The sequence below is a fragment of the Phocoena phocoena genome, chromosome 3 (assembly GCF_963924675.1).
Source record: "Phocoena phocoena chromosome 3, mPhoPho1.1, whole genome shotgun sequence".
Classification (NCBI taxonomy): Eukaryota; Metazoa; Chordata; class Mammalia; order Artiodactyla; family Phocoenidae; genus Phocoena; species Phocoena phocoena.
The window spans coordinates 63,351,581-63,366,844 of record NC_089221.1 but is presented as its reverse complement, the minus strand read 5'-3'; the positions used below and the strand labels follow the sequence as shown (position 1 = coordinate 63,366,844).

At 34.2% G+C, this 15,264-nt stretch overlaps 1 protein-coding gene across 1 annotated transcript in view; it reads left to right on the top strand.

The window, feature by feature from the left end:
- Positions 1-15,264, top strand: part of HOMER1 (homer scaffold protein 1) — a 123,702-nt gene that overhangs the window by 56,673 nt on the left and 51,765 nt on the right. Inside the window, exon 5 of the mRNA XM_065873418.1 lies at positions 6,671-6,810. Coding sequence (XP_065729490.1) covers positions 6,671-6,810 — 140 coding nt within the window. The remainder of the gene's footprint in view (positions 1-6,670; positions 6,811-15,264) is intronic.

Genomic DNA, 15,264 nt, shown 5'->3' with positions numbered 1-15,264 from the left:
TGAAGAAAAAGGGGCTATATGATCATTTAATCCACATTTTTCTTCATTGGAGTTTAGAAAAAAAATAATTTTTAGCTTCAGTTGACTAAGACTTTTAAATTGAGTAAAATATATTTACTCCATCACTTGTTTGTAGCCAGAGAAAATTAATGGGCTTTTTTTTTCCATTTAAGATATCAGGTTGTATAGCATTAAATATATTGTAGTAGCTACCTTGATTTATATTTAGTATGTCTAAACCTCTTCCTCAAGATTTTTTAGAATACACTTTATAGAAAAAATGGATTATATGTGTGTGTGAGTGTGTGTATTCAGAGAAAAATAAAGTTTATTTAGCTTTGTTATAAATACCATAATTTTTTAAATGTTCATTTTAACGATAAATTATATTTACCCAATGGCACTGGTTTATTGTAAGTGATTATTAGGCTCTCTGTGACGAGCTGTTTGATCCTGTGAAAGTCAGTTGATCTCTTTGGCCATGGTTCTTGAATCTGTAAGGTCAGAGGTTTGAACTATATCATTTCTAAGGACATTTCAAGTGCAGTAAATCTCGAATGTTTTAGATTTTCCTGCTATAAATGGATTTTTTGAAAAGTGGTCTGCAGTAGCCAACTGTTACTATCGTAAACTATATTATTTATATATCTAGCCCACAAATATACCATTAGAATTAGTGAATGCCTATACATTAATATGATGCCTTCTTAGTATCATATGACAAGTGTGGTTTTACTGAACCAAATACCACGAGAACAAGTTTTACAACTTCAGGAAAGGTTCACTAGAGTTCTCTGGATATTTTTTTTGCTCTCCAAAGTAAGGGCAGTGGAGATCTGTGTCTTTAATCCTGTTACTTGTCCCAATGGAGTATTTATCTGTTTCTCTATTGGGTTTACCTACTAGTTATTGGCAGTGAAAATAGAGAGGGAGGGAATAGACGTAATGGTGGACTTGACTGAACTTGGAGGAAATGTTAAGAATTGAGGAAATAGTGAAGGCAAGGGAGAATGGTAAAGCAAGATATTAAGTTAGATGTTTCTGAAACTTCTGTTCTTGGTTTGTAGCATGAACTTCAAAGGAGGATATCTACTTCAGAGAATGAATTTCAATCCTATTGGACATACAGGTGAATAGTGTGTAGTTAGAAATTTGGAATTGGAACTAAGTCTCAAGAATCATCAACAAATGAGTAATAGTTAAAGCTGTAGGTGAGAATGATATCATCCAGAAAAAAATAGGATGGAAAGACAGGAGAGACAAGGGTCAAAAATTGTCACTTAAAGATTGTCACTTAAAGGGACTTCCCTGGTGGCACAGTGGTTAAGAATCCGCTTGCCAATGCAGGGAACACGGGTTCAAGCCCTGGTCCGGGAGGATTCCACATGCCGCGGAGCAACTAAGCCCGTGTGCCACAACTACTGAGCCTGCGCTCGAGAGCCCGCGAGCCCCAACTACTGAAGCCCATGCACCTAGAGCCTGTGCTCCGCAACAAGAGGAGCCACTTCAGTGAGAAGCCTGTGCACCACAATGAAGAATAGCACCCGCTCCCAGCAACTAGAGAAAGCCCACGTGCACCCCCCCAACAAAGACCGAACACAGCCAAAAATAAAAATTAACTAATTAATTTAAAAAGAAAAGATGGTCACTTAAGGAATTTGAGGGAGATATAGGGAAAAACACAGAAGTAGGAAATGAACCAGCAGAGAATGTTAGCACAGAAGTCAAGAGAAGAGCATTTTAAGTTGGAGACAATGACGTGGCAGTGCAGGGAGCAGAGTTCCACTAGGTTGAGACTTTAAGAGGACTTTCAACCTAACAAAGTGGAGTCCACTTGTAAATACAGGGACTGTTGGGAAGGAAGGGCAATGTGAAGCACTTTCTAGAATGAAAGGAGATAGTTAGTGACTTTAGGTTATTCTTGAGGCCAAAATGCTTAGTAATAAGAATAAGGTAACAAATATTTGGTTCTCTTGTATGAGGAGAAAAAGGGTTAGCGTGATAATCTCAGGAGGATATGGAGCTAAGAATTTTTTTTCTGAAATGTATGTGTGGGGGTGACTGGAATGTGTTCTTAAATGAAAGGAAGGAGTTAGAGAAGGAAAAAGAGATGAGAAGGAAGGGATCATTGATGGAGCATTGTGCAGAAGAGGGTAATGTGAGAGGGAAGGGTGGAAACAAATTAACTACTTTATCTGAGATAGGAGGGAAGGATAAAAACAGATTTAGATGCAGATAGGTGTGAGATCAAGGAAGTCTATGCCAATTTATTTCCATTTTTTCTGTGAAGGAAGAGTTAGATCATTCTCTGAGAGGAAGGACAACCAAACAAGAGAAAGCTTGAACAGAGGTTTGAGACTGCTGTTAGGTAAAGAAAAAGAAGAGTCAAGTGGGAATAAGTAAAATTAAAGAATACTCGTCACTTCAAGAGCATAATTGAAGTCAGAGCTCAAAATTATTTTCATGACACTAACCAGCATATTTAACGTATTTTCTCCCATAGCATTTGGCAGCTTGGGCACATGAGAATAGGGAATGATGATATGAATTAGAAATTGGCAAGATGGGTGTTGTGGAAGGTAAGGAAGCCCAGAAGTTGGGATGATGTTACTGAGAATATAATTGAGGTGATTGACTTTCTATTGCAGGCTGGGTATGGAGAGAAATAAAGCCAGGTTGAGCCTGACAACTAGCATAATAGCAGAGGGCCAAGAGGATGTAAGTCTTGATGAGGTTGAAGAGCAGGTGGAAAGGGAGTGGGACAGGTTGGGAGGATAGGAGGTTGTACAGCATAAGCCCTCTTATCTGTTGGAATCAAAGCCAGTAGTTGATGAGTTAATCTAAAAAGTCAGTTGAGAGGCCCGTGCACCGCGATGAAGAGTGGCCCCTGCTTGCCACAACTAGAGAAAGCCCTTGCACAGAAACACAGCAAAAAAAATTAAAACAAAAAGATCTTTAAAAAAAAAAAAGTCAGTTAATGTAAAGACATTTTTTTAAAAAAGATTCTTTTACATTTATAAATTAAAATTCAATAATATTATGTTTCATTTGTTCACTAGTATTTTGATTTAAAGTTGAAGGCTTTTCTTTGATTGTTAATCTTTCTTACATAAATCATACCAGTAATTGATCGTCTGCAATTTCCTGAGTTTTTTTCTTTAATAGAGCTAACCCTTGACACCCCATCCTCCTTCTATGGCACATACACCTGAGAGTAGGCTGGTGACACCACCCTGAAGGCCTGGCCTGGAGTGAGGGCCAACCTGATTTCTTTTCCATGTGATTCAAGATATTTCTGGAGCTTTTTGCTTTTTGCAGGAGGACTTTCTTGCCACTTCATAAATGAGTAGAGAGAATTCTTAAGCACTTTCTGAATCTTACATCATTGCTCAGGTTCCTTTTTTATAGAGTGGTCACATGTGTTAGTTTTGGCTTCCTTGATACTTTCTCATATTTTAATATGCAAACTTTTTTTTCAATTTGACTGTTATTTTTCTTTTTCAGATTATTTGTTTTGGTGTGGGGTGTGAGGGAAATTTCCCAGAAACAGTGAGATGTGAGTTTTATTTTCTCAAAATAAGGATGGAGAGGTGATAGAAGTTGATTAAATCTCAGTTTTTATTTATATTTTACACTTTTAATTTTTTTATCAACTGTGATCAAAGAATATATTATTTGATAATTTTTTCCTTAAACATTTACCATAGAAGTGGCTAGCCATATTAGTTTAGGAATCTCTTTCTAAAGAGGAATTATCCTACTTTCTCAAAAGTTTGTAGTCTAACAGATATATCTCCATGCTTTTTATTTTAATGTTTGATTTAAAGATATAAAATGCAGGTTTTATGAAAGTTGGGGTCTTTAAGGAATAACTAAAGTGGAATGTTTAGGAAATTACACAAAATTTTAACTAAAAAACAACTAGATGTTTGGAATATGTTAAATAAAACTAGTTTCACAGTGCTATTTTTAGCATATGTAAAATTTCTAGAAGGTTTCACACAACACTTTTGGCTACCTGTGCGGCTACCTAGTTGGAATAGTTAGAAGGCAAAGGAGTTTCATTTCCCTTATGTACTGTTGGAACTATTTCTTGTTCTCTTGAGCAAATGTTAATTTTTTTTTAAAACATCCTTAAAAATGAAATATGCTTTGGGCTTTTGTTTTCATTTTAGGTATAGTGTCTAGGGTAATTTCAATATGCCTTTTGTTAAATATAGCTAATAATCGAGCTTTCAGAAGAAAAGCTTGCTCTGTTGAGATGCTGGAATTGTTGCAACCTCTATCCCTTTCTTCCTTCTCTCCTTCTTAGCTTGTCTCTAAGAAGAGTCTACTTCAGTATCATCAACAGTTATAGCCTCCCCAACACCCATGCCTCATAATCTTTCTTATTTCACCCCAGAAGGTAATAAGAACCAGAAATCACACTACTCCTCCTCTGACTCTTTCTTTTAATCCTAATCTACTTTTGGCCCTCACAGTCTTATCAACCAAATCTAACAAATCCTTAGTTGCTAATACTGGTTATGCCCTTTCAGGTTAACAAGGTAATTTTTTCTGTTATCATTTCCACTGAATTAGGTCTTGGCCAACTTACTGTTTAGTTGATTGGACAGTCAACCTTGATTATTTTAGTTTGGCCTTTCTTGGAGAAAAATTTTCCCAATTTATTGAAACCAAATATGAATACCTCATGGTCTCTTACTGGCTGCTTAAACTTTTTCAGGCTAATTGACATGGTCCATAATTGATCTAGAGATAGTCATTTTGGATACTGTTCCCTCAGTAGGATCTGACTTTGTTGTGAAACAAAATTTCATGTTTTCACAGTATACTACAAACTATTCATACACTGACTATCAGTTAATAGAAACAGTAGATTCAGAGGAAAGATTTTTTTTTTTTTTTTTTTTTTTTGCGATACGTGGGCCTCTCACTGTTGCGGCCTCTTCCGTTGCGGAGCACAGGCTCCGGACGCACAGGCTCAGCGGCCATGGCTCACGGGCCCAGCTGCTCCGTGGCATGTGGGATCTTCCCGGACCAGGGCACGAACCTGTGTCCCCTGCATCAGCAGGCGGACTCTCAACCACTGCGCCACCAGGGAAGCCCCAGAGGAAAGATTTTAAAAGAATGAAATTAAAGGTCAAACTAGAGATTCCATTAATAATTGAAAAATAGTAATTGAAATAATTGAAATATTGAAAAGTGAGGATGTGGAATCAAGAAACTAGTCTTTTGGGCTTCCCTGGTGGCGCAGTGGTAGAGAGTCCGCCTGCCGATGCAGGGGACATGGGTTCGTGCCCCGGTCCGGGAAGATCCCACATGCCGCGGAGCGGCTGGGCCCGTGAGCCATGGCTGTTGAGCCTGCGCATCCGGAGCCTGTGCTCCGCAACGGGAGAGGCCACAACAGTGAGAGGCCCGCGTACCGCAAAAAAAAAAAAAAAAAAAAACGCGTACCGCAAAAAAAAAAAAAAAAAAAAAAAAGAAACTAGTCTTTTGATCTTTGATAGCTTGTATAATTTATAGCACTATGGTAGTATTAGTTAAAATATTTAAATGTAAAATAAAACACATACAGCAATATAAAACCAGAAGCCCCAAAAAAGGAAGTTGGTCTCACCACATTAATATCAGTATTTTCCATATTTCTTTCTAGTGCCTCTTCACATGCAATAATTTTTATGTAAAGTATATAAATTATCATAATCTAGATATCTCCTTATATTCTTTTTTCTAGTTATAAGCATTTTCCTATATGACACATATTCTTATTTTTATTTGAGAGGAAATCTTAATATTCTTTCAAGTTGACAAATATGACTATCCCCAACTACTCCCCTATTGGACACTGATGTTTTATTGTGAAGTTTTATTGGTCAGAGATTGCAAGGGGTCTATCAAGCTGCTCTTTAACAGTCTGGTGCTAGGACCACCCCTGGTTACCAGGGTTATCAAATGACCCCTCATTCTGACTTCTAATATCAAATTTAGATAATCTGATGATGGCAGTCATAAGAGTAGGTGTCAGGGTGACCTTTGTTTTAAATCCCATCCATTTTCCAGTGGGATAAACTAAATTTACCTTGATAGAAATAAGACAGGAAATATTGCAAAGAGAAATAATTTCATTATGAGTAGCAGGCAAGAAAAGCTGAAATACATTATATATAATGTGCTATAGAAATATTTCCAGTTACTTTTCTAAATGTCTCTTGGAATTGAAAGCTATGGCAGATCAAAAAAATTGACTTGTTGAAGATTTCGTTCCCTTTCTCTTCCTACCCTCCCAAATAAAAAATAAAATCTTCTTGCATTTTTGTCCCATCTTTTTTTTCTTAAGTAATTAGTTGAATATCTTATTTTAACCAATTAATTGCTTATATAACCTAAAAGTTTTTCAGTTCTTTGAAACTACATTTCTAAATTGTGTTATGTTTACATTTTTAAATTGTATTGTTTCAGTTAGTTTTCTTGTGCGTTGCTTTGCTTTAAAATTTTTTCTCCTTCAAATTTCATTTTTACGTCTTTGACTCCAATTTCAATTGAAATAACTATATTTCATAAGTAAGCATACATCAGAGTCAGTTTTAACTTTTAGATGATCTTGTGTATTTTAACAAAAGTGTAACACTTTTTTATCCCCACTCCCTTTTTCTTTTTTTTTTTAAAGGAATCAGCAGGAGGGGATCTTCAGTCTCCTTTAACACCAGAAAGTATCAATGGGACAGATGATGAAAGAACACCTGATGTGACCCAGAACTCAGAGCCAAGGCCTGAACCGACTCAGAATGCATTGCCATTTTCACATAGGTACAGATTCAATTCAACCATCATGATTAAGTAAAATGTGTAGAAACTTACTTGGTTTCAGATAAATCTTGCAAAGTTACAACCCTGAGTGAAAATTCCAGGTCAGACTTTTTTTTTAACTGTTAACCTCAGAAAAGTTTTAATAATTTATAGTTGCCTAGATGGACTGGAGTGGACATTTCCATTACCTTTGTAGAAAAAGGGCTGCTGAGCTAATTATAGTACAAATTGTTTTTCAGTGAAACAACATATTATTGCAAATCTCTTTTACTTATTTCTTAACCCAGCTCCTAAAAAGCCTTCTTTGTTAACCTGGTTTCCATTTTCATGTATGTTCTTGAGGGTTATAAAAATTTTTTTAAAAAAATAGGTTTCCTATTCTGAAATTAAGCTTTGCCAGTCTTAGAGGTGATCTCACTGTATTATTTCAAAGAAGAAGACAAGTTATTGGTGTAACTTCCAGCATGGACCTGTTAATGTTAATGTCAGGTTCATTTTTGCACACCAACTAACAGGAGATAAATCTTCACATGCTTCTGAATTTTAAAGAATTTGATACTTTAAAAAGATGCACTTTATCCTAAATATGTTCAAAACCAGTTACATTAATTATTGGCCATATTGTGGTATTTTTAGGATGTAAGGAGGTCTGTGAAACTGTAAATGTAAACAAATATCTCTCAGTCATTGTCTTAAAGTTAATTTTTATCCTTCTTTGGAAACTTTTGACCTAGATAATTTTAATTAAAATTCAGAAAAAAGTTTTCCTTTGTTGTGCATCTCTTTGGACCAGTTCAAAAAGATCAAATTCTTTAGCATATTCAGAAGAATTGTGAAGTGAGATATTCCAAACTCTCTTTTTCATGAGAATTTTAATTTTGATTTTATTGGTTGAATATTAGGGGCATTGGACTAAACTTATTAGAGACTAACATTGAGGGACCTCATAGTCAGGCTGAGGAAGAAGAAGGAATTTGTTAAAGAGTTTTTTAGGAATGAATGGGGAAAAACTCTTTTGACTATGAGGCTATTCTAATATGTTCCTAAAAATGGTAATAATTTTGCATAAAAGAGTTAGGCATATTTTAGAATTTTCATAGAGGTAATGCTTTAACTATTGCAGTATAAGTGTATTCTCTTTTCTATAGCTAAAAAATGACTGAACACATGAACATTTTTGGTTCTTCCAATCTGAAGACTATATGTTTACATTGATTTGTAAACCATACTGGTTTTTAAAATACGCAATTACTACTAAAGAGCAATGTGATTCATATGCAGTTTTAAAAATATTTGTGTTGAGGGAAGCAAAAATTTCTTTCCTATTATATTTAACACGTCCAATTAATAAATAGATGTAACTACACTGAACATAATTATAAACTTGATTTCTTTGGCTAACACTTAAACAAGACGTGCATTGGATACTGTAGCATTATGAAATAAGAACTTTTGTATTTATCACTTGTAAAAACTATTTCTAGTTTACTTTATGTACCTAAAATTTTCTGAGTGTTTACTATTTTGCAAATCCTTAGTGTTTGGAGTTATTAACTGTAATTGGTCATCTATTGATTTTCTCTGTTTTGGGGAGTCAAATAGGAGGTTACTTTCTTTGATGTGAAGGTACAGCTTCTTTGACTACTGGAATATATAGATTAGCCAGGGAGATATTTGAGTTCTGAAAATGACATTTAACAGGTCAATTTAAGCTTTTAATTATGTTAAAGGCATTATATAATCTTACAGTTTTCTTATTATTTAAAAAACACTTCAGCATAGGATTTTAGAAGACTTATTCTCTGAACTTGTTTTTACATCAATCAGTATCAATGAATATTCTCCTTGTTACTTGATTAAAATTAAGATTTCTACCTGAGATAGAAAATTGAGTATTTTACAGCTAATGTTAGAACCTCAAAATAACAGAGGGCACCTCAGAGATGGTGTAATCTAGGATTTTTCAAACTGCAGTGGTTTGAAATCAACTTAGGTTATTCATGGCATTCTGAAAAAATGAAATATAAAATGAAACAAGTAACACCAGGATAAAACCCATATTAAGAGATGAAATTGTGTTTCAGTAACATACATATTTAAGTGTGGGCTGGATTATGGGGTAAAACGTCAGAGTTTGAAAGCATGGGCCTTTGACACATCCCAGAAGTTAGGTGATTTGTCCTAGGTCATACAGTTCATTAGTAACAGCTTTAGAACTACAGCTCAGCTCTTTTGACCCTACTGTGTACTGCCAGTTAGTTAATAGTGCATTTTAGTCTAATCCCCAAAACAAGCACATTGTTGTGTCAGGAAGTTAATAACTGTTTCTATTTTGGGAGAACTACATAGAAATAAGATCAGTGTTTCATTAATGAGAGACACAAAGAATATTAAAATAATTTCTATTCACATCTGAAACTCACAAATGTTTAAACTTGATACACTATCCTTTTTTCCCATGGCAGAGAACATTTAAAATCTGTGTTTTTAAGTCTTACTTATACTATTTATTTTTGTCTTTCTTCCTTAGTACTTATTTCAACAGAAAAGAATGAATAGGAAAAAAGATACTTTGCCAACATTCCTCTGTTCTGGTTGATACCATTTTATTGCTAAATTAGGAGCAAAATCACTAGAATATCTGTGTTTTTTGTTTTTTCTTTTAAAGATGGAAGGATATAGAGAACAATGATCTAGTCAGTCAAGTTGATTAATTTGATTGTAGTAATAGCTACTTAGCAAGCTAGCTTGTCTCTTCTTAAAATTTAAATTTTATACCTAAATCTTATTAATTCATTAATTAACATAACAAAAGGAAACCCTGATTTTCATTTGGTCCTGAAAATTTAGTAATGTGTTTATAGTTTATTTACTGTCTGTAAACTTTATTTATTTTTTAAAAAGTATTACTTAACTTTAAAGAGAAAAGCAAGATTTGTTTGTTAGTCTTTAAACTAACACAAATTTTCAAGTATATTTGAAAGAGATAACACTATAGTGAACTCCCATGAGCACGTCTCCCAGCTTCAACATTTAGGAAAAAATGGCCAGGCGTGTTTCTTTTCTAATCCTACCCACTCTTCCACTTTTGTATTATTTTTAGAGCAAATTCCAGACATATAATTTCATCCACAAATACTTTTTTAAAATTACTTTTGAACTTTTAAAAAACTTATTTACTAAGCTAGTACAACTTTTTATATTCCATCTAACTCACTGGCATTATAGAGTTACCTTTATTTACTCTTTTCTTTGTTTTTTTAAAAATTACACTGCTGAACTAAATTTTAAAATGTATGGACTGCTCAATGCTTAAGTCAAGTGCTATATAGTACTGTGTTGTGTCCTTGTTATAAACTATGCAAAAACATTCTCATTGAATAATTTAGATAACACTTTTTTAGTATATTTATTTAAATGCTTTTAAAAGTCTAGAGATGTGTAAAATAGGAAGATAATGAGGATGAAAATGTTTACTAATTTCTTTGGGGAAATGGTAATAAATTTTATCTAAATTGCTATTTTTTCTTAAAAAATATTTTTTTAACCTAAATGATAATATCCTTTTGGGACTGAGCAGGTGTACACTCTGACCTACTGAAGTGTTCAGGACATCCTTTGAGACTGTAGTCTTAGATTAGCTATATGGTTGACCCTTGAACAACACAGGTTTGAACTGCGAGGGTCCACTCATGAGTGGATTTCTTTCAATAGTAAATATTATGGTATTACAGAAGCCGCAGTTGGTTGAATCTGTGGATGTGGAACCACGGATGCAGAGGACTACCTGTAAAGTTATGCATGGCTTTTTGTCTGCACGGAGGGTTGGCACCCCTAACTCCCTGCATTGTTCAAGGGTCATCTGTATACTAAATAAAATGACTACTATACGCTTGATAGTATTTATATATATATGGAGGAAAGTTTTGTACTCTGATTCCAGGAGGGATTTGCTTCATAGCATCAGCTGTCTGGAATTTACTTGTTATTTCTTAATGAATTCTAGGATTTTTAAAAAAGATTTAAAACTATCTAAAATTCTCTTGGAAATAGTTAATTTTATAGTTTCCCAGCGCTGTTAGAATGTAAAACTGAAATATAATACTGAAAACTGAAACTTTTTATTTTGTTCATTGTGAATATATGATCCTCAGATATATAGTGATATATTGATAAATAACTGCTGTTATCCTATTTTTGAGAGTTGAAAGCAGATATGTGTATACAGCAGTAGTTCGTGAAGCTGTTTTTGTACTGATACATTTTCAAAAGTTTGATTATCTTAATGGAAAATAGGCTGTTTTGAGCACTAATTATATTTAAATTCTTCTAATGTTTAGATAATGTATTCTCATGGTGCTGCTAGAATTTATGCATTTTGGGGGTTCTGCATGTATCTTCTATTCTGTTAAAGAGATTTTTTTTTCTGCCACTTTGTGTTTCCAACAGATATTCATTAAAGGATATGTGTAGAATCATCACTCCTTACTAGGTTGATTTTGCTTTAAAGCAGTATAACTACAATTTTACCATGATCTGGGTGGGTTTATTCCATTTGTATTTAATAGATTAATTTCTTCATTTATTATCAGAGCTTCCAAAAGCTACTACTTTAAAACTGTGACTAGGGATTTTTGTAATCTCAAAAACTAAATTTCATTGGAAAATATACACACCATTTTAGTTATATGTTAAAAAAACAAGCAGTATTTTATCTTGAATCAAATATATTTTGTATGTGCTTTGAAGATGATACAAACAGGAAAAAACTGAATGACTATTAAGAGCTCTGGGGTACTATATTCTCCACAACTGTGCCATTTGTCTCTCTTTTTTATGGATAGTAAGCAAAACTTCTAAGATTATAGTTATGAAGTAAAATAGAAATAATTTCTGTGGATAACTCTTGTTTGAATAAAACTGTGTATAAAGCTGGAGGTTGATTTCACAAGAAGTGCCTTATCATTGATAAAATTGCAGATGAAAAATTTAAGTTGTAGGATTCCCCTTATTATTAATTACAATTGACTTGAATATTGTTATTCCTCTACCATTGAACCTCAAAATTAGAATTAGTTTTAAAAAATTAATTTGAAGGCCAAGACAATTTGTGAGAGATCGCAACTAAACAATTTGGAGATGTCAGAATTTCCTGTACCATAATTGTGAACAGATAGCATTTTGTAAGAGGTGCTGTGGTAATTTGGCAGTATATATAGGTCTGCATTTTCTGGGAACTAAGAAGCAGTTCATGTATTTTTGAATAAGGCACAGGAAAAAATACAGTTTAGTGACCAAGACTGTTTATTAGGTTTTTAGGTATGTATACTTAAATTTCCTACCTTAAGTTTTTAAGAACTAATTTTTATTCTATTTTAATGTCTTCTAAAAGATTTTGAAGAAAATATAAAAATTTGCTAATGCATTTTGTTGGGAATTATCACTTAATATGGATTGTTTGCAAGAAGAAAAATACTATTCGTATGAGATAAGGACATTGCTAACCGACCTTCAATAGGGATCGGTCCCTTGCCCTTCTTCTTCTCTGCCTTACCGTTGTAATTAATGGGAAGAATTTTCACCAGTCCATCCCTAGTGATTGTTAGTTTCTGTTTTCAGAATGATTGGCTTGAAGTTAGAGGTGTGATCATTCACAGTGGAACAGATTGATCTTAGGTTAATTATGACCTTTTTCCCATGGAGGGCTTCTAAAAATTCTTTTTTCCTTCCATTTCTGTTCTTAGAAGACCATAGTGGGGCTTCCATTGGAAGGGAGGTGTGTGATAACAGTTCTGCTCTAGGACTTAGGGAAAAATACTCTTCCTTTGGATTTGGCTTTCTATCTTTCCTCTTACTAGAATAGTAAGGGACAAGATGAAATAGTGGATGTAGGCAGAGGCCAAGCAAGTCACATAAATGTGTGAAGTTTGTGATGTGTATGACGGTATGGAATTGTGAGGTCTGTGGTAAGGTGGAATGTACATGGTTCATCTGGAGATACTAAAGTTTTTAAAAAATAAGGCCAAACAGAGAGATGAGGATTAGATGACCCATCTGGTTTCTAGCTTAGACTTTCAAAAGAAATCTTTGTGATTTACATATGGTTTAGTCCAAGGTAAGGATTTTAAGCAAATTCCCAGCTAGTAATATCCGTTGGCATGATGCCTTATTAAATTCTTGGTGGTGGTATTTGGGAGGATATGATTTGCAAATTTGGAATCCTGGATATTTGCTCTTTGTTGACATATTACTCTGATAGGTGTTATTACTACTCTCAAACAGAAAAATCTGACCATTGTCACTTTTCTCCTTAAAATATTTCAGTGGCATGATGTATGTAGACTAATCCATGATCATCAGATGAGACTTCCCCAGACTCATCACTTTGTGCTTCTGTAGTAGTTACTTGCATTTGCTTGTAACTACTTAAAACCAAGCAACCATGCTATTGCTCATCTGCAAGTCTTTGCTCCCTCGTTTTTGCAACGTTCTCCCTTCTCTTTAGAGTCACTGCATACACACACACACACACACACACACACACACACACACACACACACACACACCATACTTCCTTGCACCCCACCTCTGCCTCTAACTTGATCACCAACTGGTGAACCCTGGTATATCCTCATAAGGTCCAGCATCATCTCCTCCAGTAAGCTCTCTTTCATGTCCTCAGACTGAATTATGTCTCCTCTATTAAATCCCTTTTGCCTCTAAACCAACATATACAGGTTAACATTAGCTTTTCAGTGTCTCCTGGAACAAGGGTTGTGCTTTATTCATTTGTATCACCGGTGCTTAGTACAGTAGACATTCATTAAACATACGAAGGAAACAATTTCCCTCACAGAAATTGAGTATATACTCTGCCCTTGGTACGGTGCTTCAGTCAGCTAAAGTTACACCTACAGTTTCATAAGACCTTGAAGGTAAAATGTAAAACTAGTTATATTCTTTGAAAAGCAGTCACTCTTGTCAAACTTAAGACTTGAGTTTAACTGACTTAGTCTAATTTTCTTCAAAATTTCATAGTTTGTGTAATGAAATGTTAAAGATAGTGTTATAAATAATAACAGTGTTATTAAGTACCTAATAATGTGAAAGATATTAAAACGTGCATTTTCAATGTAATGGAATCATTTTTCATCCCTTTCTTGAGAATAATTTTTATTTCAGAAGCAGTGCAGAGTAATTCAATGATGTAGTTTCTGTGAAATTAGGCAGTATTCATATTCTGTGTTTTTAAAACCAGTTAGAAGCAAACTGTGCTTTTAAAAATATTATCTCTTATAAAGTTCAGCACAAGTACTTACTATCTGACTCAAAGAAGTGAATTTAAGGACTACAGATTTTTTGAAACTGAGAATTGTACTATGTACATTTGGCAAAAGTAAAGATGGAGACCAACTCTTGCTTTGTGGGATAACACATTTCACAAGGAAATAAGCTGACAAGTAATTCAGTGAAACGTATTGAAAGTAGTCCTGTTCCAGGGACTGTCTTCCTCGTAGAGTATGTAAAATGTGAATACAACTAAACCATTGAAATACGTGTAAATTTTACTTTTATTTGTTTATCAGTTTGCCATTTTCCTTTAACAGTTTAGATTAGCCGTATATTCATTGTAGACAAAATAGTTAATCTTTTTGACGCCGGCCTAAATTGAAGTCTAATTGTTGATATTAGAACTTTGGATATAGAAGGAACCTCCACTATTAATAGTCCAGCTACTTCATTTTACAGAAATGGAAGCAAGTCCAGGGAAGAGGTATTCAGCATCACTATTTGCTGATGGCTAGATAAGACCAGAAAGGACTCCAGAGTCAGTGGTCATTAGGGTCCATCCTGGTTGTGGCAGCTCTCCTTCTACTAAACTCTAAGAGGGTTTGTTTTCTGTATGACCTTTCCGATACTCGACGTCTCAGTTTTTAATCATTGTTGAACGCATATTTAACACCACTTGCCAGATTCCCCTGCTAGAGTCTTAGCTTTCGGCTAAGCCTTGTTGAGTTGTATTGGTACAATATTAGAATTATATTGGTACCAGTATTTCTTGGTAGCCCATATTGTTTCTAGTCATTTAGGCATGTAAGAGATGAGGAATAAATGTGTTGCATAAAAAAATGTGTATGCTCTTACTGTTACTGAGATGACAGAAAGGGGTAAATAAATTGGTGCAACTTGATCATTAGCATCAAAAACATACCATATACTAGGCAGGACTAGAAAAGATACTGATATAAAGAATAATTCGTTTACCTTTTTAATTCTAACGGGGTCTACTTAGCTATTAATATTCCCATTAATATTGTTAATAACAGTTTTATTGAGATACGATATACATACTAGACAATTCACCTGTTTAAAGTGTATAATTTAGTGATATTTTGTACAACCAAAATTGTACAAGAGCTTCTGCAACCATCACCACAGTCAATTTTAGAACAC